General features: G+C 40.2%; 1 protein-coding gene across 1 annotated transcript in view; it reads right to left on the bottom strand.

The window, feature by feature from the left end:
• Nucleotides 1-957: 957 nt before the first annotated feature.
• LOC149224876 (putative disease resistance protein At5g47280) overlaps nucleotides 958-25,811 on the bottom strand; it is a 220,850-nt gene continuing 195,996 nt past the window's right edge. Inside the window, exons 2-5 of the mRNA XM_089386310.1 lie at nucleotides 12,884-13,314; nucleotides 2,865-3,220; nucleotides 2,188-2,387; nucleotides 958-2,048 (exon numbers count right to left, since the gene is read on the bottom strand). Of these exons, the coding sequence (XP_089242436.1) occupies nucleotides 1,558-2,048; nucleotides 2,188-2,387; nucleotides 2,865-3,220; nucleotides 12,884-13,314 (1,478 nt within the window). The 3' untranslated portion in view covers nucleotides 958-1,557. The remainder of the gene's footprint in view (nucleotides 2,049-2,187; nucleotides 2,388-2,864; nucleotides 3,221-12,883; nucleotides 13,315-25,811) is intronic.

The raw sequence follows: 25,811 nt of genomic DNA, 5'->3' as shown, positions 1-25,811 counted from the left end.
GGTTGTGCCAGCTATGATTGGCATGATTATTTTTTTCGCAATATGTCTCCTCAAGAAAAAAAACATGAAATAAAAATTTCCCATAACTTACATTTGGTTTATGACGATAGTTTTTCTTTTCCAATGCTCTATTGCATAAGATAAGATTCAAGTTTGACGGTAGCTTTAAAATCTCTCTTTTCATATGCCTGCAGAAGTTTTCTCTACCTTTGAAATTCAAAAGCATAGTTGTTCTATAATGTCACAACCATTTTATTTTTAGGAAACCTAAAACCATGCCATGAATATAATTTACACCAGCCCCATGCGAGAACCATACAAAAATACTTTCCATTCTATTACTTATGGAAAACCAAAATTTAAACCCTTTGCACCCAAGTAAACAAAGAACAAATATAATGACCATTTTATCCACATTTTCCATTGCATTACAGCAGAGATTTTCACTTTGCCTTGAGAACGTTTTAGGTACTTCAGTGGCTTTAACAATTAGCTTTAAGTGGAATTAGCTCTTCGCTTTTTGTTTTCTCAAAACTTCGTCCTAGTTTCTCAGGGAAGGGATTACTCATCAAGAAAACAGAATTGAGATATTGGTCTTAATTTCTTAACAGGCTACCTCAAAATTGGGCTCTAACATAGGTCTGGTCTCCTTTCTGCAGGGAGGTAGTCTCATCTTCTTGCCATTTGTTCCGGCCTTTCGTTTATTTGTCCTATTAATGCAGTCCTTAACGATCACCTTCCTCCTCCATTCCTTTGCTATTATTGTGTTTTGTTAATCAAAAGAAATATATATATAATCAAATCAAAGCAAAAATAAATAAAATTATAAAATATTAAAAGTAACAAAATATTCCAAAAAATGTTATTTTTAAGCACAGTTAAAACTACTACAATTAAAAGTTTCCAAAACCTCAAGCATTCTGACCAAAACCTTAAGGTCATTGCCACCTTCTTGAATTAATTAAATCACTGCAACGATTCCACATTTCCTGATATACCTTCTAATATGAGATACCTCAAATATATGGCATTTAGTATAACATTTGTGTGCATATGATAACTTCACAGGTACAGAGCCATCATTTACAAATACATTGCATTGACTGAAACAAGAGATAAAGTGAGACTTCCTAATAAAATTACTTCTAAGCTTCCAAAAGTTAAAGTTCAATCATCAACTCCAAGCCACTTCAAAGTAAAGTGTTGTGTCAGTTCAATCAGCAACCCCAAGCCACGCCAAAGAAAAGCGTTCTGGCACAACCTGAACGTTGAGATTAGGATTGGTGGACTCCCACACTCCTCTTTGAATTCCCTTATCGTCCGAGATAATTAAATGTTTTAAAGAACTGAGACTGAATGCAGGCAGATTCTTCAATCTTGAGCATTCCCTCATGTCCAAAATCTCTAACATTGATAGCCGAGAAAATTCAGTGGGAAGATCCTGCAAACCACTGCAGAGTGAAATATCAAGATATTCTAGTTTCCTAAGTTTGCAGATAGAAAGTGGTAGCCTGGACAAACTTGGGCATGCAGACAATCTCAGCACCTTCAGTGAGCTTAACCTTCCAAGTCATCAGGTAAGCTTGGGACAAGGTGGCAATTAGTAATAGACAACCTCTTAAGGGAAGTTAAACTGCATAGCTTGATTGGGAGCTCCTCCAAATCAATACAATGATCAAGGTTAATTTCTTTAACGTTTGGAAAGTTCAGGGCTTCAAATTTGTCATGCACTAGATTGCTATTACCAAGGCCTTCGCATAGACATACAGACAACTTTTCCAACCCCTCCCAGGATTTGCAGTTTTCATAAAGTGGAGGCACAATCAACTTGTTTAGAAGCACAGACCTAATCTGAACAAGTGAAGGAAAGCTTGGGAGCCCACTAAGTCTTGCACGCTGAGAACCGTAATTGTATATTATAAGAACCTTCAATTTTGGCATGGTATGTAAAAATGTCGGAAGACAGTATTCACTTGATGCAAAGAATAAACCCAAAGCTTCCACTTCAGGAAAGTCTATTTGGCACCAATCTTCCTTTTGCATGACACCTGCAAGTTTCAAATGCAAAATTCAACATAATATGCCGCGAAAATGCTCATCAAATATCTTACCAAATTTGAGAGATTATTGGATTGAATTATTAATTATTCAATGATTAACGAAAGCAAACTTCGAGAGTGGCCTGACCTGCATGAATTGAAAGAAACCTGGCGCGAGATGACCGATCTCCGAGAGTTCGCCATTCTTTGCGAATTGTATCAGCTTTGCCAGAGCTAAATAGCCTCTCATGACTGTTGTGGTTTGCTAAACGCAAAGCTAAATCCCGCATCACACCATGCTGAGAAAAATAGAGTTCAGAGGCACAGCTGTATGTGATGGGCCAATCCCTAAAACATCAAAACCTCGTTATATTAACCAAACCAATAATGATAAACTCAAAAGTCAATTTTTATCTGTATTTTGACACAGTAATATAGGCACAATTACCTGCAATAAACTCCTCCTAACACATGAAAACCTTGTTATATGAACCCAACAAATAATCATAAACCACAAAGACCTTTCTTTAATCTATATTTTGACATAACAACATATATGATCAACAAGAAACAACGTTTTACATCTTAAAATGATTTCCAAGACTTTAAAATGTCCTCTCTATTTTGTAACACTCTAGATTTTAATAAATCAAGGTGAAGGTATATTTTTAAGAAACTCGAACCTTCAATTTCTTTCTTGTATGTTGAGTGTCAAATTTTGCAAAGTTAATGGATCCCACATGCACAACAATTTGCTTTCACATTTTATCAAACAATCAACAAAACAAATTCATAGAAGGTAGCAAATGTAAACAAGTTCCATACCTGGAATCGCCTGTGAGATCCAGCAGATTTCGACTTACAAGCTCAAACAAAACGAAGTAAGCATGCGTCCGTTTCATGCCGCGGACATATACCCAAATGTCTAATAACGAATCCACGCAGAACTTTCCACCTTGGGGAAATGCGCCCAAGTCCAAAAAACAATCTTTTTGCTCCTCATTTAGGGTATTTATACTCGTTTCCAAGCGATCAAGGAGTTTCTCCTTGTGATAGGGCGTACAATATTTGGCTCTGCGAAGTTCATTCCTTGCATTTTTCCACTCTTGGTGGGACCGACCACGCAAACAACTTCCAATCACCCTGAGGGCAAGTGGCAAACCACCGCACTGTGCTGCAACCTACAAATATAGAACTATTTAAATGTGACGGACTCACAAAGAAGTGAGTTAAAATGTGACGGATTCACAAAGAACTGAGAAATTAGGCATCTGTTGTGTTTAAATAGAAAACACTGGTTAAGTTGAGCGTTGATAATAATAATACCCAAAATTGTATTATTGATATTGTGGTTAAAGTCAATTCAGAGGTATACACGCTATGTCACCTTTTTAGTGTATCATCTCTAAAATCTCCAGATTTATGCGTTCTACTTTTTCCTACATTTGAATTTATAACATTTTAGGAAGAAAAACATATTTTCGCTCATTAAATTTGAATATTAACTTTTAAATTATTGGGTTGGGATGCTTTTAACAACCTAGTTTGTTTTTTTGAAGATGTACAAATTTTAGTGTTCTATATAAAATTGAAACATTATATAAGTTTTGGGGATAATTTAGTTGGTAATTCAAAACAAGTGAAATTGTTGAAATTCGAGAGACTTAGGTTCAAATCCCTGTGTAGTAGCTCAAGCTATGGAGAGGAGGACAAGTCGTAGCTCCTTAGAGGTTTTCTGACAGTTATGTGTCAAGCAGTTGTTCGGTTCCTCTGGGTTACACACATATAACTGTAAAATGAACAAGATAGTTCACAATGGATATGAACGCTGCGAGCAATGGATTGCACAGCTTACCAGTGGCTTCCTAGAATTTCAAGGCACGACAGTAAGTACACATGGGAGTGACCCCGCAGAGAGGAGGAGGAGGGGGATGCTTTCCAACTACCATAGATGAGCACTATCACAAAGCCCTCATCACTCCTCAAGGCGTTGCTAGAATCAACGATATCCTTCCTCACACTCATGAGGCACAACCAAAACCTGAGAGTGAGCAGCCTCAAAGTGCTCCTAGACTCAGGGCATCGTTGCAATTTATGCAGCTGCAAAAGTCGGCGCACACAGAGTTTGATGAAATTCCTAACTAGACTCCGCATTACTAGTCCAGGCCTGCTTGTGAACTGTTTGACAAAAGTTTTTTGTCACGCTTAGTGCCCAAGTGTAGTGCCCTAATTATGAATTTGCAGTAACCAGATAAACTCTTATATGAATTTGAAAACAGTAATGCATAAATTATAATCTGTACCTACCTGAGCTGCTGGAAGACTCCCGATTCCACTGCAGAACTGGTAATCCTGAACTGTTGGCTGATTTGATTCAATTTCGAGACGGCCAATTCCACCCGACCAGACAGAGCAACTGGTTGCTCAATCCAGAGAAGCTCTCCACCGAGGCTCTCTGTCCCTCCGTGCCCAGAACTCAGATCACTCAAAGCTCTTCTACTGTAAAATCTCTTCTCCGGGTTTCCTGCTAATGAGTCTTTCCTTCTCTGCTTTCTCCCCCTTCCTCCCGGGTCAGGCTTCTGCTATATATCCCCCTCGCCTGGCGGTGGCCGCCCTCCCACTTGCAGCCACCGCCTCTCAGCATTGAAGTCTCTCTGCGATATTTCTTGCAATAAATTTTCAGTAGATGGGTAGTCTTTATGAGTTTAGATATTATATGTGATATATATATAGTTGATCGATATCCATGCTGGTACGCTATTTTGCATAAGTTCATAACTTTCATATATATATTTGTGACCTTCCTTTAATACATGGTATGACTTTACTGATATTTCTTATAACCTTTATTTAATATATTTTATAAATATTAAATGATCATTTTATCAAATATATGTTATAATCATTTAATGATATATATATTTTATTTAAATGATATTTGTAAAGTCTAACTATATATCATAAAATTTAATGTATATATATATAGATATATATTCATATATTATAAAGTTTAACATTTTTATTAATGGGTCAATTAGATGGGTTGTTACACCAAGAGGGTTCCTTTGGTTCTAGATCCTCTGTAGGAGAAAGGGGAAAAAATAAAAACCTCTAAACATCTCTAGTATTTGATATTAGAAGGGATCTTTTCACATAGGTTTACAGGTAGAAAAGGTGCTTAGTATGTCATACTTGATTGGAGGCATGACCTCCCAGGTCAATTTTTTGGTATGTTGTTAACTATATGTACTCAATATAATCATTTTTACTATTAATAGAAAATTTTATCTCAACTTATACATATAAACAATAATTATCAATAAATATTTCAATATTTACTTTACCAAATATTTTATATTGATTATTATGTATTTATATATAAAGAAATTAAAATACTTTATAGATTAATGTTTTTTACATTTTAATAATATTTAAAAAAATAAAAAAGTTAATATCATTCCTATGTAAAATATTTTTATATTAATCTCTTTTATATATATAATTAAAAGTAAATAAATTATTATATTAAAATATTGTATTATATATAGCTTAACAAAAAAAATAAAAAAAATTATTATATTAAAATATTGTATTATATATTGCTTAACAATAAAGAAATATATAACATTCATGTTTAATATATAATTGAGAAATATTTTATTTATTATAGTTTAAGTTCATGGTCAAAAAGTTTTAACTTCTCACATTTTAAAAACAATTTATAAAGTTTATTAAAGTTTTTAAAAAAATTATCATATTAAAATGATTTTTTTTCAAAATTAAAATTATCTATAAAATATTTGAAATCCAAAAACTCTATTTTTTGATTGGTCTAGATTATTGAAAACTCAAATTTTATGAAATTTGATTTTTATTTGTGAAATATAAAAAAATATGTAAAATATTAATTATATATATATATATATATATATATAAATGATATTTGTCACCTAATTATATAATTTGTACAAACTTTTTATTGCATTGTACCATTAAATTTTTAAAAATATTTAAAAAATTAATTTATATGGTACCTGCAAAGTCGTAACTCCTACCGCTTTCTAGGCAGCCTTGGTCTAAAAGACATTGAAACATGAGAACCTATGCTTTTGAACTTTTTTATCATCTAAAAAATATCTAGTCTCATTAATAATGATCAAAATCTGTTCATAATGCCTTTAATGATGTAGACCTATTCATAATGTCTAACTCTATTCGAGAAACCTTTTCTTTTTAAGGATTCTAGATACAACAGTGCATAATGGGCACCCTCCTTTGAGCATGCACTATTGCAACATCTCTTGAGGGGTTCTCTTTATTCCCTAGAAAAAGATTTGACTGTAAAACAACAGGAGGAAAGAAGGGAGGAAATTTTAAAGGTTAGGGCAGCAAGAGATGAAGGAAAGAGAGAATGGATTTATAAAGGCAAAGCTGTGATAGCATAATTTGGACTTCCTTCCAAAACATAGCAGCAAGATGGTAATAAAGAAGAGGCAACAAACTCTTCAACAAGAAATCAGAAAGCAAGGTCAGTATGGGAAAGCAGGGACAAAGACTCAAATGTGAGTCTTGCATGTCAAAATAAATAGCAATCAAGTCATACCCAGGTTTCCTTAAGATTAGTTTGTTGGAACTGCAGAGGTTACCCATGGAGACGAGAACCTGGGTTAGGGCCTATTGTGGAAGATAGAGACATAATGCCTTTAATGATGTAGACCTGTTCATAATGTCTAACTCTATTCGAGAAACCTTTTCTTTTTAAGGATTCTGGATACAACAGTCCATAATGGGCACCCTCCTTTGAGCACGCGCTATAGAAACATCTCTTGAGGGGTTCTCTTTTTTTCCTAGAAGAAGATTTAACTATAAAACAACATGAGGAAAAAAGGGAGGAAATTTTAAAGGTTAGGGCAGCAAGAGATGAAAGCAAGAGAGCATGGATTTATAAAGGCAAAGCTGTGATAACGCGATTTGGACCTCCTTCCAAAACAGAGCAGCAAGATGGTAATAAAGAAGAGGCAACAAACTCTTCAACAAGAAATCAGAAAGCAAGGTTAGTATGGGAAAGCAAGGACAAAGACTCAAATGTGAGTCTTGCATGTCAAAATAAATAGCAATCAAGTCATACCCAAGTTTCCTTAAGATTAGTTTGTTGGAACTGCAGAGGTTACCCATGGAGACGAGAACCTAGGTTAAGGCCTATTGCGGAAGATAGAGACATAATTTGCCTCATAGAAATACATGAGCATGAAGGGTGCAAGACACCTCTGTTTGAAGGATACTGGAAGATGGGAGTGTGGAACAAGGCAACATGGAATGGAAAAGGGCATGGGGGTATCATGTTTTTAGTAAGGGAGAAAGAATGTCATCTCATTCAGTTAGAAAAAGAAGACTCAAATCAACAATTCATTTGGTTTAGAATATCAGAAAATGGAAACCACATCAGAATTGCAACATGCTATTTTGCGCCGTAGGTTTCAAAAATCTACAAAGGTAGAGGGCTTGACCACAAAGATCCATTTGCAGCCTTAAAAAAGGATATTGCAACATATTCACAGCTAGGTGAAGTCCTTATATTGGGTGATTTCAATTCTAGGACTGTAAGTGAGCAAGCTAGCATTCTTTGTTGTAAAGATGATTGTGACTCTATTTGGCTTACAGAAGAAAGTAATCATTAGTGGGAAAGAATTTCAGAGGACAAGGGCTGCAATCTCTTTGGTGAACAATTGCTTACTCTATGTGGGGCCTTTGATTTAGTCATTTGTAATGACTTGACTAGATGGGCAAAGTCCAGTAATTTCACTTGCAATACTTACAATGGAGCAAGTGTGGTAGATTATGTAATTTGCTCGCATGGTTTGTGTGAGAAAATGGAGGAAGTTTTGATTGGATATCAACTGTGGGATTTGAAATCAGATCACAAGCCAATTTATTTATGTTTCTCTTGGAATGGAAAGAAACAATTAGAGTAAAAAATTCAGCATGTCCAACAAAATCTCCCATAGGACAGAATTCTTTTGACCCTAGAAAATTGTAATACCTTCAAAATGACGCTAGAGAGGCTCTTCGAGAAAGAGAAAATTACAATTCACAGCCTTCATAGTCATGAATTAAGACATTTAATTCAATGCGCACTTGCAAAGTGCAAAAGAGGAAAAATTAAGAAGTCTGAAACAAATTGCTTTCCAATTAATGCTTTGGTTTGACAAGGAATGCAAAAAGGCAAGGAGAACGTGGAAAGAGTCAAACAAGGATAACATAAAGCTCAAAGCTTACAAGCAGTTATTAAGCAAGAAAAAGGCCGATTTCGTGGTTTCAAGGAGGGAAGAACTAATCTTCCTTGGGAAAAATAATCTCAAATTATTTTAGAAGGAGCTCCAACTGAAAAATATACAAATTGGAAATAATATTACAACTTCTAAATGGTTGAACTATGCAAGACAACTCTATGAGCAGGTTCCCAAGGTTGACCCTCCACCCTTGGTCAACACTGATGCTGAACTCTTCACGGTACAAGAGGTAGAGATGGGTATCAAGAAGTTCGGTGTTGGAAAAGCAAAAGACTTACTTGAACTCGAAGCAGAATATCTAAAGTGGGGCTCAAAGATTCTTGCACCTCACATTACAAAAATCTTCAACAACATCATACAACAAGGGTCCCCCACAGATTGGACAACTAGTCTGGCAGCACCTCTTTTCAAGAGCGGTGATGTCAATAATCCCTCCAATTATAGGACCATCATGATAAACCCTTTGTTTGCAAAGCTATTTGGAAGCATGCTAGAAAACAAAATTAGCAAGTGGGCAAAAGAAAGAGATAAATGTGCTAAAGGTCAAGCATGTTTTAGACCTAAACATTCCATAGTTGATCATTGTATAACTTTAAAGCACATCATTGAAAAAGTTTGGGAGAAAAAGGAAGAAGTCTTTTGTTGCTTTGTTGATTTTAGAAAAGCGTTTGACTCGTTTCTTAGGGATAAGCTTTGGCACAGAATGGAGGAACTTGGGGTTCCTAAACATTTGAGAGTAGTTGTGCATAGGTTGTATGAAGAGGTGAAAGTCAAAATTAGAACTTCAACAAGCATTTCTGAAAGTTTTAGAAGCAATATCAGGGTTAAGCAAGGTTTCCCACTGTCTCCTACCCTTTTTGGTTTATATATCGACAAACTTGAGGAGTGGTTAAATTCGCAAGGGGGTGATGATATCTATTTGGGCAAGTTTGTTATAAGGCTTCTTTTGTATGTAGATGACCTTATTCTGATTGCTAAATTGGCTCTTGGTTTGCAAGAGCACTTACTATCCCTTAAGAATTTTTGTAGAAGTGTGGGGATGCAAGTCAATATCAACAAAATGAAAGTAGTGGTCTTCTCTATGAAAAGAAAACATAGCCAGCGTAAGTTCTACTTTGAAGGCAACATTCTAGAAGAAGTTGCATATTACAAATACCTCAGAATTGACTTCAACAAAAATCTAAGCTGGAATAGTTGTAGAAAGAAAACAACTTTGGGGGGTTGGAAATCATTTTATGCTTTTCAAAATAGGTGTAGAGAGGCAGAGTTATGGGACTAGAAAACCACTCAAACCCTTTTTGGGCTTCTAGTGATTCTGGTGATTCTCTATGGTTGTGAACTATGGGTCAGCAGTACATTCGACATGCAGTGGAGACAAATTGAGAAAATTCAAAAGTGTTGATTACAAACAAATTTAAGATTAAAAGTGGAGTTCCTTATGATATCTTGTTAAGTGATGCTCCTATTGAAGCAATTGCTATGGTGCGAGTAATAAGGTATGTAAAAAAATTGAGCAAATGGAAGAGGGTAGATGGCCTAAGGTTGTCTTTATTGATAGATTGTGCAAGAGCAAAAAAACTTGGATGCAACAAAATAACAAATGGTTTAGTAAATGGGGTATTTGCTTGAATGCACGTCCCATAAACAACAAAGAGATAAAAGCTTTTGTTATGGAAAAGTTCCACGAGCGTACTAGGGATAAGGAGCTAGGAAGAATGAAAAATTACTATATTGAAGTGTTTAATCCCACTCATAGTCATCAACCAAAAGCATACATAGAGGCCAATATCTCTTGGAGAGCCAAAATTCTTATTGCTCAGTTAAGGACTAATTCTATCAACTCCGTTGTGAAACAGGATGCTGGAAAAAGCCAAAGGAAGTGTGGGAGGAAAGCATATGCATTTTTTGTTCTTCCAGAAAAGTGGAAACAGAAAAAAACATTTCATTTTAGAATGTGAGGCCTTCAAAAACAATAGGGAAAGTTACGCAAATATGCTGGCAACTAGCTCTTGGGATAATCTATTTAGCGAGGGGTTTGTTGAGAAGTTGGGAGCATTTATTTTGAAGCTTCACAGAAAAAGGGCCGAATACATCAAGCAGATGACGAAGCAATCTGTCCCATAGGCTATCTTTAGCCTCGTGGACGTTAAAATAATTTCTTTCTTTCTTCAATATCATTATGCTTACAACTTTGTAATCGATGTCGAAAATATAAATAGAGACTTGGAAAATGGTTTTTCAAGAGATGTCTTTATCTGCCTATTGTTACATATTAGTTTGAGGGTTTTAGATTTTTTTGTTTGCTTATGGGAAAAGTCAGGGTCAAGGTTTGTTTGAGCGTCCATTATAGTAAGCTTAAATCCCGAAAAAACCTTAAAAACTATTCCCACACATCAATGTTAGGAAAAACCTTAAAAATTATCCCCACACATCAATGTTATGAGTAATGCTTTATCTAAAATATTTAAATTAATTAAGAAAAAATTAGTGGTTTTTTTAATAAACAAAATAATTTAAAATGATTAATAGTTTATAAGATAAAAGTTACTTCAAAAATTATTTATTTTTTTTACAAACTATATGAAGTTTTTAAAAGCTTAATAAAAATTAGAATTTATAAGATACAAGTTACTTCAATTTTTTTTTTTTTACAAACTATACGAAGTTTTTAAAAGTTTAAATATATTTACAAAATTATAGTTGGCATTTTAAAAATTAGTAAGATTTCTCAAAGTTTTTACAATTTTTTGTGATATGAGAAGGATTTCATCCTCTACCACTATAACGAAAAAGGACACAGGGTAACTCAGGGTTTGGACCAAAGGCCTCATAATTTTTACATAGCATGCTTTGTCAAGTAATGTACACCCTTGCCCTTCAATTTTAAAAGTTCATGGGGATTTGAATTGACAATGAATAAATGTATGTTGCACCCAAAAGATTATATTAAATGATCTCATAACCTGTATACATGTAAATGGATCAAATCTCACCCCATGTCCTACAAATTTAAAATCCCATGGGGCTTTGAATTGACTATAAATGGGTGTATTGTTAAATAACTCCTTACAAAATTATTTTAATATTAACTAAATTCATTCTAACATTTTATTAATGAGTATTGCATGGAAACTTAGTCCTTATTGCTTATGGAAATGTTTATCAACATTTCTTAGGTCCTCAGGAACAAAGAGAACTTAGAAGTGATAAATTTAAAGAATAGGCATAGATACATATTCCACACACATTTTTCTTTAAAATATGAAATCACATGGGAACAAGATGAATCTTTGTGTTATACACATATCCATGATGATTTATGTAAGTGGTGTGCTTCCAAAAACACAGGATAAATGTTGAATTCAATAAACTGTTAATTTTTTAAGAAACAATGTTATTGGAATTAACGTTTTATCCAAATTTATCTATTCAGTCATCTTTATTTTGCTTTAAGATTATCTATTCCATTTATGAATTTCTTCCAATATTCAATAATTACTATTCATTACTTTTTGCATAAAAACAAATACTAAATAGCTAAATGAAATTTCTTCCCCTATTCAATAATTACTATTTATTACTTTTTGCATAAAAACAAATGCTAAGTACCGAAGCTGCATATTACACTGGTTTATAGAAAAAAATCAGTATAAATCATAAGCAGAAAATTTCCTAAAATTAAATAATTTAAAATATATATAAACCTGAAACGCCATTTAAATGATATAATGTGCCTTTCCGCTCAGAACAGTTATATTCCCTATCTTTTCTTCACTGATGCTTGTGTTATATTTATCTTTTGCATGGGTTATATTAAATTCCAAGAGAAAAATGAATGTGGATGGAGTTAGAATAAGTGTTATCATGAGTAGGTCTAGATAAAGATCGTCCATCGAGGAATATGGTCTATCGCGTGTTAAATCTCGGTGCAGGTTATATGATCCCATCTGCAGTAGTTTCAATCTTCCTGCAGGATTCGGATTCTTTGATGGGGCAGCAAGTGGATGTGGGCGCAACTCGCTCTTCAGGGAAATATATATTTACATCTGTTTTGGTCCTCTGGCCCTGTTACAAAACAGAAGGCCTAAATCACTGCACTGTGGGGATTAGTACACTGTGCCAAAAGATTGGTGTCGACAATTTGTCAGTTTTCACCGACTCAAAAATTTCAATTGAATGGATCAATGATCACACCAACTTCACCCGACTTTGAAGTCTGGATTCAAAGAAACTCAGTTTTCTCACATCTACAGGTCTCAAAATACAGTGGCAGAGAATCTATCAAAGCAGGGACTTCAATGCGAAGTGGATATCGTGCATTTCAAAGGGTTCTGGATGCGGTGCACACAGATCCGGCACATTTCCAATATTCTGATTTTTGTTGGCATGTACAGAATACTTTTGATTTTTGATTTTTTATTTTTTTCAGCAGAGCTATTAGTTATATAGTCTTTTTTGTCAATTTCTTTGACTCTCCTATAGTGAACCTTCTTCACTCTATTTTTTATTCATGATTGACAGTCTATATGAGATTATGAATAGCATAACTCTTACCTCTTTAACAAGATCCTCGCTTACAGGATCCTCCCTTGGAATCGAAGACTTGCCATCAAAAGCCCAGAAGCAGAAAAGTGACAGGGCATCCTTCTCCTCCAATGTATGCATTTTGTAAAGACAAGTATCGCTTTTTTTTAGAGTATTGAATTCCTGTCTGGTTATAACAATTGTCTTGTATCCTTTTGCTTCGAACAACAATTGACCCGCATTTGATTCAGACCAAACCTCATCCAAAATCACCAAAGTTCGCCAATTAGTTCTTAGCATAAGGTTTTCCTGCAGTTGCCTGTGTGCATCATCGATGCCCCTGAAACTAGGCCTTGGGCCACGAACTATCTTATCCCACATGGTATTTAAAATGTCTAAAATGCCGTTAGGATTTCCATCCAACTGTGAGACGGTAATGAAAATTATAACATCGAAGGAACCTGAAAATCACAAAAACGTCAAGATTACAAGAAGTTAAAACATAAAACAGATGAGGAGTTAGAATATATGGAAATTTGGAAAACAAATTGAAAAAAATAAAATCCAGTTTTCCTAAAATTTTGTAAAAATGTTTGATCTTTTATTTTAGATATACTTTTCTTTTTAGTTAGAATATCTGTATTAACTGAACAATACCAAAGAGTACATACACAAGGTTATTGGTCTGCCGACCGAGAAACCAAACTATTAACAAAAAAAGGAGTAATTTTGTCCAAAGATCTTTGAGTGACATTATCAATAAAAAAAATAATAACATAAGAATAGAAAACTATAGGTATTAGCCTTTGCACCTAGATGTTCTATATGCCTGTAGCTAGTTTAAGCCGTGCTTCCGTACAAAAGAGTAATAGCAAAAAAACTATGTAACCAAAGCATCACAGAATTTAAACAGGGAAGTAGTTTCCTCTGAGTCAGTGACCAGGACATAAGCTACTATTGACACGGGGGCTCAATGTCCATTGCTTTGAATTTCTGGGCAGTGACTTTACTCAATGTCCATTGCTTTGAATCCCTGGGCCACTGGGCAGTGACTTTACGATCCACTTTTTTAATTTGCAGTTGAAGCTCATCCAACCGAAGTAGTATAGCCTGGTACTCCACTTTTCTCGATCAAGATGGCCTTCACCTGCCAGTACAAGTCTAGGGTGCAAGTATTTAGTGTCCCAAGGTCTAGAGGTACCAGTGTCCATTGCCCACAGCTCTATCTCCTTACGAACAACCTCATCGCTTAGAAAATTCTGTTCCAATCATGTTTCCTCTTCAGCAGATTCAATGGTCTTTCGAATGGCAAGAGGAGTGCACCTATGGAAAATCATCTTGGACTTTGCCTTGTGTTGGGCACAAGTGAGAAACCTGCTATACGAGCATCGCTTGTTATGTCCCTTCTTTCCTCGTGCCATATGGAGAGCTTGCATACAACAATATCACCCAAAAATAATACCGACAATAAACTGGAACAAGAAAAGAAGTAAGCTGATGGCATGAAACCATCCAGCGAAAAACCCCGTCATAGTCCTTGACATCCATTGCAAAACATAGGAGGTGAACATTCTTGAGACCAATCAAGCGTGAGTGAGAAGCCATGATAACTGTGGCCATAATGCAATGGCAATGCACATGGATCAATTAAACTCATTACTATTCACATGTGGCAAGTGTCCTCCACTGCTACTAGTTGTCTCCTTGGAGGAAAGGAGGGCTAGGGGCAGGGGTTGTGCTCTCCCCGAGGGATTGTACTTTCCTATAACTCGATCTGGGCAGAAGCATCCCTTGAGGCACCATCTCATCTTCACAGTGCTTTGTCAGGGCGCTATCCTCCTCCAAATTCCATACACAAGCCAATAGTTCTTATTTATCAACAAGCCTGTTAGCTAAATGTTACATGAGAGGGGAGAAGAACTGGAATATTGTGAAGTAAGTTTTTGAGTTCTTCCAGACGGCTTTCAAGTCACTAACTATGATATATTTTGTTGGTTGTTGAGCCATGCTGGAGGTGTCATAGCATTTTGATGGTAGTTTGTGAGTCCCCTTCTACAATTAGCTTTGAGTAGCCCTCATGGATGGTTATATCAAAGCAAATATCAGTTATGCTGAGTTATTTGTCTATATTCCCATATAGCCAGCACAGAGTCTGAGAGGGACACACAGTTCGTTTCTAAAGATGCCATCAAAGTGGTGTCCATTTTTCTAGGATAAAATATTGCAGCTTACCAACAACCAACACCGAAATTGAAATCAAAAGCTTGGAGTATAGCCTTGTCAGTCAGTTGGCATTGCCAGTCCTGGTCTGTCTAGGTTGAAATAAGAACCGATTCCTTTACGTTTTGTTTTATCTTGGTCCAGAATCTATTTGGATTCATCTATTTATTCCTTTTCAAGTTTTCCAATGTAAGAAACCTAGGAAGAGCTGCTAGGTTCAGTCGCTGATGGGATTACTAAAAGCCACTGGTCTCCAACGAGTGATTGTGTTTGAAAGATTGTCTCTATGTCTTTCTGTTTGCCGGAAAGAGGAGGTTCCTAGATCCTAGAGGCTAGAAGTAAAAGAACATTGACTCAGGGGGTGTTCGATTGGTTCTTCAACTTGCCGACAAATAGGACAGAAGGTTGGACCTTGAAAATCTCTACAAACTATCTTAACCCAAGTAAGGATTTTGCACTGGACTAAGAGCCAAAGAAAGAAGATACTTTGTCCCATAGATTCATTTCCAGATTTTCATCCATAATTCTGATCTAGGTAGGTATGTGTGGCTTGTGGCTAAAAGATAAGCTTCTTTGACATTGAAGCAGCCTCCAGATTTGTATCCTCAGCAAAGCTTATTACTTCCTTCCTAGATTTTGATTTTTTGTTCAAAGAGATCTTTGCAAAAATCGATTCCAGTCCAACTCTGCAAGGAGAGGAGACCAAAATTGTCTAGGCATCCATGTTCCCCATGTACTGTTTGGATTCGAAGGGAAACAACATTGACATAGCTGAGTTGTATTTCTAGTAATCATGAGCTCATGTATAGAATGATATTCTAGTTGATCTCGCCATGTTGGTAGTTATTACCATGCACCATCCCAAAATATAGCATTTTGACCATTACAAATCTGCCGAAAACAATGTTGTTCAATCATACCGTGGTTGTTTTTAGCTTTCCAAACTTGTCTCCATAACTCATTCCCTCGCTGGGCCCATTTCCACCAAATTTTTGCTCCAAGGACAGAGCTTAAAATTTTAGGGTTTCTCAATCCTAGGCTTCTCGGCAGTTTTGGGACGCAGAGCTTTTCCCACGCCACGAATGCCCATTTACTTTCTTTATTATCTTTTCCCCAAGGGAAAGAGCATTGCAGGTTGTGGAATGCTTTTAGGACTAATTTGGGAGTTTCCAACACCATGAAGAGATATAAGCGCTGTTGGAATTTCTAATTCTAACCCATTAGAAATTCTTCCTGTACTATCTGGTTTATTTCTTCCTACTTGTTTAATTACTTAACAAGTTATTTACCATGTAAATACTGAAAATAAACACAAGTACAGTATCAACATCTACAGATCATCAACTGAAAGAAAACAAGCACAAAAGTGACACCGTTATTTTTGGACCAATGTCCCCGGAAAAACCCAATGCGGAAAAACCGTGCAACTATTCAGAAGGTTTTATTATTATGCAGTTTTGAGAATACAACTAGGGTGCCAGAAATGACTCACCCAACAGAGAATGCCCTCAACAATAGTACCTCTCCTTAGAGACGGATATTCCGACTGATTAATCACCGAATGAACGATCCCACAGCAACAATTGTAGCTTCCATTGCTCTGCGTCACCCTACCCAGCTCACCAGCATCCAGTCTGTCCCACGAAATCCTCCTAGCATTGCCTCTTGGCCCTGCGTCAGCTCTGCTAGCCTTTGCGTAGCTTCTGGAGTTTCTGCGTCACCCCTTAGACCCTCTGCGTCACACACGCTGGCCTCTCTTAGCTCTGCGCAACTCCTAGCTGCCTCTTTGTCAACCTCTTCCGGCTATGCGCTGTTTCTCTGGTACCAACTTTGCCTCTCTGCCATGTATTCACTGCCGCTCGTTGTTGATCACTGATTCTATCTCTCTTAGCAAACCCCGCTCTAGAGAATAGAATGATGATCACTCTGGTGTATTCTCCAACTGACCCTCAAGCCTCCTCTTATATTTTTCTTGTTGGTCCATCAACGACCGAGATTAAACCTCTAATCAACGACTAAGATTAGATTTGGCTTGATCCATGACTTTTGGAACCTTCTAACCCAGTTTTATATTAATACCCATTAATATTCTATTTTTCCTAAGTTTAGACTTAGGAAATCCATTAAAAATATTAATTATTTTAATATCTCCCAAACTGGTTAGAATCTGCCCCAACCATTTCTGAGTCTTGGAGATCTCTTGTGCTCTAGACTCTCCACCAATTTTCATGGCTAGAGCACATCCGATGCTACCCCAAATCAACACTCCCTCTTAGTGAGGGTTGTGCTCTAGTAATACTCCACACTGAGTATCACACTGATTATCCGACACTGGTCCCTGTGCTGATGCTACGCCTCCCCGCCCAACATCCTCTACACTGTTGCATCCTGTACTGTTGCTCATGGCCCTTCCATTGCCACTGCTGCATCCGTACGACAACTCCCTCTGCATCCATGCTGCTGCAGGTCCAATCTCCCAGCACTTCATCTGCACTAAATCCCATCTTATTATGTTGTGTCGTGCTGCCCATAGCACTGCCACTGCTAACCACTGCACTGCAACTCAGTTACTGAGAAGTAAGTAACTGATCCACCCAACTCTGACATCCCTGTTAGGCTAGAGACACTCCCGATGCTGAAGCTCCCTCTACTGCTAACAAGTGCTCCCTCTACTGACCTTTGCGCTGCTACAACAACTGCCTGCATATTGCACCATTTCACACCTCTCTGTGCCATCCTGCACTAGTGCAACACTCCCGTGCCTCTCTCACTGTTGTAGCCTAATAGCCTCGCGTTGTCCGGGGACTCCTGCACTGTAGCACTCTTTGCTACTTCATCTGCATCCGTCTCTATCGACATCCGCCAGTCTTGCTACACCTCTTCGCGTCTCTAGTAGCAAGGTATAATCCAAGAGGTTGGGTACCTCAAGGATCTTGCCTCTCATCGCTTGTAGTTCGTCTAACTACAGCTCGATGTCTCCCCACTTCTTCTCAAGTGGCACATGAGAACTCATGGCACAATCGTCATCCTTGACTTCTTTCTCCACACTCGCTGGCACTGCCTTGGTCTCAGAATGTAATATCCTGTTTCAGAGATATTCCCCAAAACCCTAGTAAACTCCAACCAAATGCGCACAAATGATATAATAACCGGGAAGCTCAAAATGATAAAAATAACAATGGTGCAACATATAATAATGTAAACATGAAATATAAGCAGAGACTCGAGAAATGCAGAGAGAAATGCTAAGCCATTTTATTATATTGAGTAATGGAATGAGTACAGGAGGTGATCAGAAAGATGGCACCTCGACTTGCACCAGGCAAGTGAAGAAATACACTCAGAATAGCAAAGGAATGGCCTCTCTTTGAACTGCATGGATGCTGCTGGGAAACTGCTGTGCTGCTGCTACTGTTGGAAATCAAATGAGGATTTGGGGTTGTTCCCCTCAGAAAATGATGGAACTTTGAAATCCGCCCCTACTCAGAAAACCTAGAAAAACCCAGAAAGCTTTTCTGAAATGGTCGACCCCCGAAAATCGCCCCACCCTTTGGGAATCATGCAATCCCTCAAGGCTCTGCGCTGCTGCTGAGTAGAATCTTTCAAAATACTGCCTGAAACTCTGCCAAACTCCTCCAATATGCAAGAGCTGATCTCTTGCTCAATCCCCTAGCTCAACTCCTCCACAAACCCCCAATCTGGAACTGCCCCCAGAAAAACTGCGTCCCTCTCTCTCAAGACTACGCAGTCCTCCAATGCTCAGCTCCACCTCAATGCCAAAGATCAAAAATACTGCAAAAAGACTGTTGGAACTACCTTGCCCAAGTAGGCACTCGAAATCCCCCGGGGCTAAGGGTGAGATCTTCAAACGGAGACACTCAGTGCACTAAACAGTGTTGTAGACAGGCTCAATAGCCAGCGTGCTCCAAGTTGAAGTGACTAGCTCATAGTCAAATGCTCATAACTGAATGACAAAATAAGGAGGCTCCTCTCTCCTTTATAGCGTTGGCCTCTCTCATCCCCAAGGCTCACCTCCTCCAACGTAGCTCCTTCTCTTGCCACGTGTTCCTCTCCATCTGCGCAGTCCCTCCAAGTGTCTGCATGGGCCCCTCCTCTACGTGGTTCTTTAGCGCCCCTTGAAGTTACAACGTTGTGCTACTAGGGAGAGACTTTATTCTAAAAGTGAGTTATGTCTCCCCTTTCTTCACCTTTTTATTTATAAATAACTATAGAAGGCAAAATTGAGCAAAATCGAATATTCCAATTAGCCATGGCTAATTAGGAATATTACGGTCTCCCCTGGCAAAATGTTGCTTGTCCTCAAGCCACTAAAGTGATGGATGCTACAAAATTTTCTCACTCTCCCAAGTGGCATCCTCATCCGGCAAATTCTTCCACCTCACCAAGAATTCCCGGATTGTCCTGTTCAGTAGCTGCCTCTCCCCGGTATCAATAATAGCCTTTGGCTGCAACACCAAATGCCCCTCATCATCCGTGGGTGGTAACTCATCTGTCACTGTCACATGCTGCCCCAATGCCTTCTTCAGGCATGATATATGAAAGACGTTATGAATCTTGCTGCCTTGGGGTAGCTCCAACTCTTACGCAACCTGTCCAATCCTGCATATCACCCTGTATGGTCCATAAAAGAAGGGCTTGAGCTTCTCAGCCCCCTTTTGCTTAAGTGACGACTGTTGATATGGCTGTAATCGTAGGTAGACCAAGTCCCCCACCTCAAACTGTCTCTCCACTCGACCCCTGTCAGCATACAGCTTTTGCTGGTTCTGCGCTGTAGCCATATTATCCTTGAGAGCTCGGAGAATATCCTGATTCTCTTGGATCCAAATCTTGGCTCTCGGAGCCTTTCTAGCACCAAACATCACGTCAACAAAAGATAAAGGATGATATCCATATAAAGCATAGAATGGTGACATACCAATGGACATGTGATGTGTAGTGTTGTAGCAGTACTGCCCCAGACGTAGCCACTTCAGCCATGCTCACTGCTGCCCACTGACATAGTTACGTAAGTAGCTCTCCAGCCACTTGTTAACTATCTCTGTCTGCCCGTCCGTCTGTGGGTGATAACTGGTACTTGGTGTCAACTCCGTCCCCACCAACCGGAAAAGCTCCTGCCAAAATCCGCCGATGAAACGGCTATCCCTGTCATGGGTGATGGTCTTGGGAAGACCATGTAACCTGAAGATCTCTCTGAAGAACAGCTCGGCCACCTGTGCTGCGGTGTAATCTGCGGATATGGCGAAAAAGTGTGAGTACTTTGTCAGTCGATCAACGACGACAAAGATGCAATCCTTGCCCTGTACCATCGGCAACCCTGTGATGAAGTCCATCGAAATACACTCCCATTTTTCCTCCGGAATGGGAAGAGGTTGCAATAATCTTGCGGGATGGTTCATCTCCCCTTGTTCCTCTGGCAAACATTGCACTCGCGGACATGCTGGAGTACGTCCTCCTTGAGGCCCTTCCATGAGAACCTCTCTCTAATGGCCCTATAGGTTTTGGTAAACCCCTGATGGTTGGCCAATGGTGAATCATGTGACGCCTGAAGTATCTTCTTCTTGAACTGAGACCCCTCAGTCAAGAAGATCTGGTCCCTGTAGTAGATGATCTCATCGACCACCCTGTACCTGTCATCCGCCACTTGCCCATCCAGAACCTCACATACAAATTTGTCCTTGGAGTACTCAACTAAGAGTCGAACCCTCCAGTCTGCGTCAAAGCTCCTAAGAGACAACGTGGCTAGTCAACGTGAAAAGGCATCTGCTACCATGTTGTTCTTACCCTTGACATACTCAATGTCAAAGTCATATGCTTGGATCTTACTGATCCACTTCTGCTACCTCTCCTGTAGCTGCTTCTGCTCCAAAAAGAACTTGAGGCTGTGTGATCAGTTCTCACCCTGAACCTGTTACCCACTAAATACTGCCGGAACTTGGCCAATGCATGCATGATGGCTAGCATCTCCTTGTCGTATATAGAATACAACCTCTCGTGTGGAAGGAGCTTCCGGCTCTCAAAGGCTATAGGGTGATCCCCCTACATCAATACTGCGCCGATCCCCTCTCCTGACACATCACACTCCAAAACAAATGGCTGCGAAAAATCCGGCAATGCAAGCACTAGGCAGCTGCTCATAACCTCCTTGAGCCTATCAAAGGCTCGCTGCGCTGTATCTGACCAACTGAATGCCCCCTTCCTCGTCAAATCCGTCAGGGGTGCAGCAAGCTGTGAGAAACTCTTGACGAACTTCCGGTAGTAGGTGCAAATGCCAATGAATCCTCGAAGTTCTGTCATGTTCCTCGACTCCGGCCAATCTCTGATGGCCCTGATCTTCTCCTCGTGGACCCTCACTCCGTCCACCCCTATGATGTGTCCCAAGTATAACATCTCCGTCAACCCAAACTCACACTTGGAGAGCTTGGCATAGAACTGCTGCTCCTCCAAGATGCACAATACTGTCTCAATATGCTGGAGATGCTCCTCCCAAGTCTTGTTGTAAATGAGGATATCATCAAAGAACACCAACACAAACTTCCTTAGGTGACTGTGGAAGATGTGATTCATGCAAGACTGGAATGTAGCGGGGGCGTTGGCTAGCCCGAAGGGCATCACCAAAAACTCAAAGTGCCCATAGTGACACCTGAAGGCGGTCTTGGGGATGTCCTGTTCCCTCACGCGAATCTGATGGTACCCAGATCTCAAATCAATCTTTGAGAAGAACCGTGCTCCTCTCAACTCATCCATCAACTCATCGATCCTGGGTATGGGGTATCAGTTCTTTAATGTTCTCTTGTTCAGGGCCCTGTAGCCAATGCACATCCTCAACGTACCGTCCTTCTTTTTCACCAACACCAAGGAAGAAGCAAAAAGACTCGTGATCGGCCGAATGTGCCCAAGAGCCAACAACTCTTGAATGGGCCGCTCAATCTCATCCCCATAGGCCTTGGGATGCCTATAAGGGTTAGTAATCACTGCCTGTATGCCCTTCTCAAGCTCGATGGTGTGCTCAAACCCCCGGTCCGGTGGCTGTCCCAGCAGAATCTCCCCAAATACTGTGGCATACCGGTCAAGGATGGACGGTATCTCTGGGTGCACTGTCTGCCCTGTGGTCCCTGCCTTTGATGCATGCAGCTCCACTGCCCACTCTATGTCTCCCTTCCGGAACACTGCCTCCATCCGATGAGCCGAAACAGTCTAAGGTGGGTATGTGTGCTGTCCCCATATCTTCTCATGCCTCCCTGTCTTCTCATCATCCCACTCCATCTCTAGGGCCTTCCAATCTGTCGTGACCTTCCCTAGAGTGATAAGCCACTGAACACCCAGTACTATGTTGGTGTTCGGAATATTGACCACGAAGAAGTGGTCAGTCAGTGTGTAGGTGCCCATTGTCACTGATAACTCTGGAACATAACAAGCACACACCATGGTTTGATCTCCTGGGACCAGAACTAAAAATCCATCGAAGCTCTTTGTTGGTATACCTCTCCGCTCAACCATCTGTGCATCGATGAAGTTGTGGGTGGCCCCACTGTCAACCAAAATTGATACTCGCTGGCCACGCAATGTCCCCCGTACGTGCAGTGTCAAATACTTGGGAACTCCTCGCAATGCTGCAAGGGCCCCTCCGGTAGGTGCAAAAGTTGCACCATCTGCTGCTGGTGGTGGAGGTGGCAAAGGACCCTGCATAGCATGACTATCTCCTGCCTCCACATCATCCTCCTCATCTTCTTCCCCGCTGCTCTCGGAGAAGACCTCAATAAAGTGTGCCTTACTAGCAGCACATCTGTGTCCTGGTGCCCACGGTTGCTTCTTCAACTCCCTCCTGGCGTCATCATCAATCTGTGCTCGTCCTGGATTTCCCCTTTGGAGGTGGAATCCTCACATCCTTCCCCTTAGGCTGGAAACCCTGTCTCTGGGGGTAAAGTATCCGGGTCTTGGGTAAGGCATCCTGTAAGTCTCGGGTCCTGCTAATAGCATCCTGGAGTGTGGCTGGTCTAGTGGATCTGACTAGACCCCGAAGTGGCGCTGCTAACCCGTCCACAAACATGTAGATCCTCCGTGCCATGGATAGATCTGGTACCATCACTGAAACCCTCAAGAAGTCTGCGATGTAGGTCTCAGGGCTCCCAGTCTGTTTGAGCCTCGTCAGCTCAACAAAATGCTATTCCGGATCCCTCCGGTCAAACCTCTCCATCAATCTCCTGGTGAACTCGGCATACGTCGTCACTGTGGAATGTCCGAGTGTAACCATCCCATGGAACCACCAATCCTAGGCCTCACCATCCAAATGTAATGTCGCCACCTTGATGGCCTCCACCTCCGACATCTGGTTAAGCTAGAAATAGATGTCCAGCTTCTCCACCCAAGACCTTGGTGAACTGTTTGATGAACCATCAAACATAGGCAAGTGAAATCTACTAGCTGTGCGGTGGGTGTCTCCATCGTGATAATGCCGGTGTCCTCTGTGATGATCGTGGGGTCTACTATCCCGCTGGAGCTTAACAAAGTCCCTGAATGAGAGAGCGTCCCTAAACTCTTGCCCATAGGCCTGGTACTCTGTAAAATAATCGCCAATGTGACCGGGCTTTGCCTCCTGCTGAGCTCCAGCACCCGTGTCTGCTCCTAGGAAAGTGGGCATGGTAGAGCGTGTAGGGGCATGTGAGGCCATCTACTGAGTAGTGTCACGTTGAGTGGCTCCCTACTCTGGAAAATGGTGGGATGTACCCGATCCCTCACCAACCTGGAAAACCCGTGGGTTCTCACGCTGTCTAACCTCCACTGTCGTGAATCTCTGCCCCATCACCTCGATCTGCCTCGACAAATCCTGCACTGATTTGAGGAGCATGTCCGTAAATCTCTTCCCGTCCTCATTTGCCATCGGATCCTCTTGCTCTGCGTCCACCACAAGCTCCTTCTGTTCTGCGTCCACCACAGGCTCCTCCTGTTCTGCGTCCACCACAGGAACATAGTCTCCCTCCCCGTAGGTGTTCTCCAACCTACGTCCAGTGTCTCTGTATCTCCTACCTCTGTAACAGATGTAGGGCTTTTCCCCCGGTGTCATAGATTGCTAGCTCCACAGGCTGAGCCAGATCTATGCTCTGATACCACTGTAATATCCCGTTTCAGAGATATTCCCCAAAACCCTAGTAAACTCCAACCAAATACGCACAAATGATATAATAACCGGGAAGCTCAAAATGATAAAAATAACAGTGGTGCAACATATAATAATGTAAACATGAAATATAAGCAGAGACTCAAGAAATGCAAAGAGAAATGCTAAGCCATTTTATTATACTGAGTAATGGAATGAGTACAAGAGGTGATCAGAAAGATGGCACCTCGACTTGCACTAGGCAAGTGAAGAACTACACTCAAAATAGCAAAGGAATACTCCTCCAATATGCAAGAGCTGATCTCTTGCTCAATCTCCCAGCTCAACTCCTCCACAAACCCCCAATCCGGAACTGCCCTAGAAAAACTGTGTCTCTCTCTCTCAAGACTACGCAGTCCTCCAATGCTCAGCTCCACCTCAATGCCAAAGATCAAAAATACTGCAAAAAGACTGCTGGAACTACCTTGCCCGAGTAGGCACTCGAAGTCCCCCGGGGCTAAGGGTGAGATCTCCAAACAGAAACACTCAGTGCACTAAACAATGCTGTAGACAGGGTAAACAGCCAGCGTGCTCCAAGTCGAAGTGACTAGCTCAAATGCTTATAACTAAATGACAAAATGAGGAGGCTCCTCTCTCCTTTATAGCGTTGGCCTCTCTCATCCCCAAGGCTCACCTTCTCCAACATAGCTCCTTCTCTTGCCACGTGTTCCTCTCCATTTGCGCAGTCCCTCCAAGTGTCTGCATGGGCCCCTCCTCTACATGGTTCTTTGGCCCCCCTTGGTTCCCCTTTAAGTTACAATGTTGTGCTACTAGAGAGAGACTTTATTTTAAAAGTGAGATATGTCTCCCCTTTCCTCACCTTTTTATTTATAAATAACTATAGAAAGCAAAATTGTGCAAAATCAAATATTCCAGTTAGCCATGGCTAATTAGGAATATTACATAGAAGCCTCTCCCTTACTCTTCTTTCTAGGACACTGGTTCGCAAAATGACCCAGTTCCCCACAATGGAAGCATCTGACCTTGGAGAGGTCTTTCTTCTTTATTTTCTCCTGCTTTCCTATAGATGCTAGAGTCGCATCCTCTTCTTCCTCATTGATTCTGACCCCTTTTCTGCTACTCCCTGCCTTGGTCACCTTTTCTCGACGAAGAGCCACCCATAATTCCTCCCAATCTGGAATGCTCGACCTGCCCAGTATGCTTTGGACAAATACCTCCCAATCCTCCGAGACTACGTTCAATGCAGTCTTCACCATCAATTCCTGATCCGGCGTGGCCCCTATGGAAGTTAGTTGGTCACGGATCTCCTTCAATCGACGGAGGAAAACATCCATCTGCTCTCCCTTCTGCGTCTGGTATGACCACAACAGATTTTCAAGTAACATCTTCCTCAGCATGGAAGTATGCTGGTACAATTTCTTTAGGGCCTCCCACATCTCATTTGTCGTGTCCTTCTCGGCAATATGCAGCACCGCTGCACCACATGATCCTTGACCCCATCAAGGATGATGCACTTCGCCCTGGCCATTGCCTCCTCATACTTCTCATTTTCAGTTGGGTCAATTGGGATCACTATTGTTTTCAAGGCGAAGTCCTTGATGC

The sequence above is a fragment of the Pinus tabuliformis genome, chromosome Q (assembly GCF_031772625.1).
Source record: "Pinus tabuliformis cultivar Carrire ecotype Pingquan chromosome Q, CPIR1, whole genome shotgun sequence".
NCBI classification, from domain to species: domain Eukaryota; kingdom Viridiplantae; phylum Streptophyta; class Pinopsida; order Pinales; family Pinaceae; genus Pinus; species Pinus tabuliformis.
The sequence above is the reverse complement of the archived record's forward strand: the minus strand, read 5'-3'. Positions and strand labels throughout refer to the sequence as shown.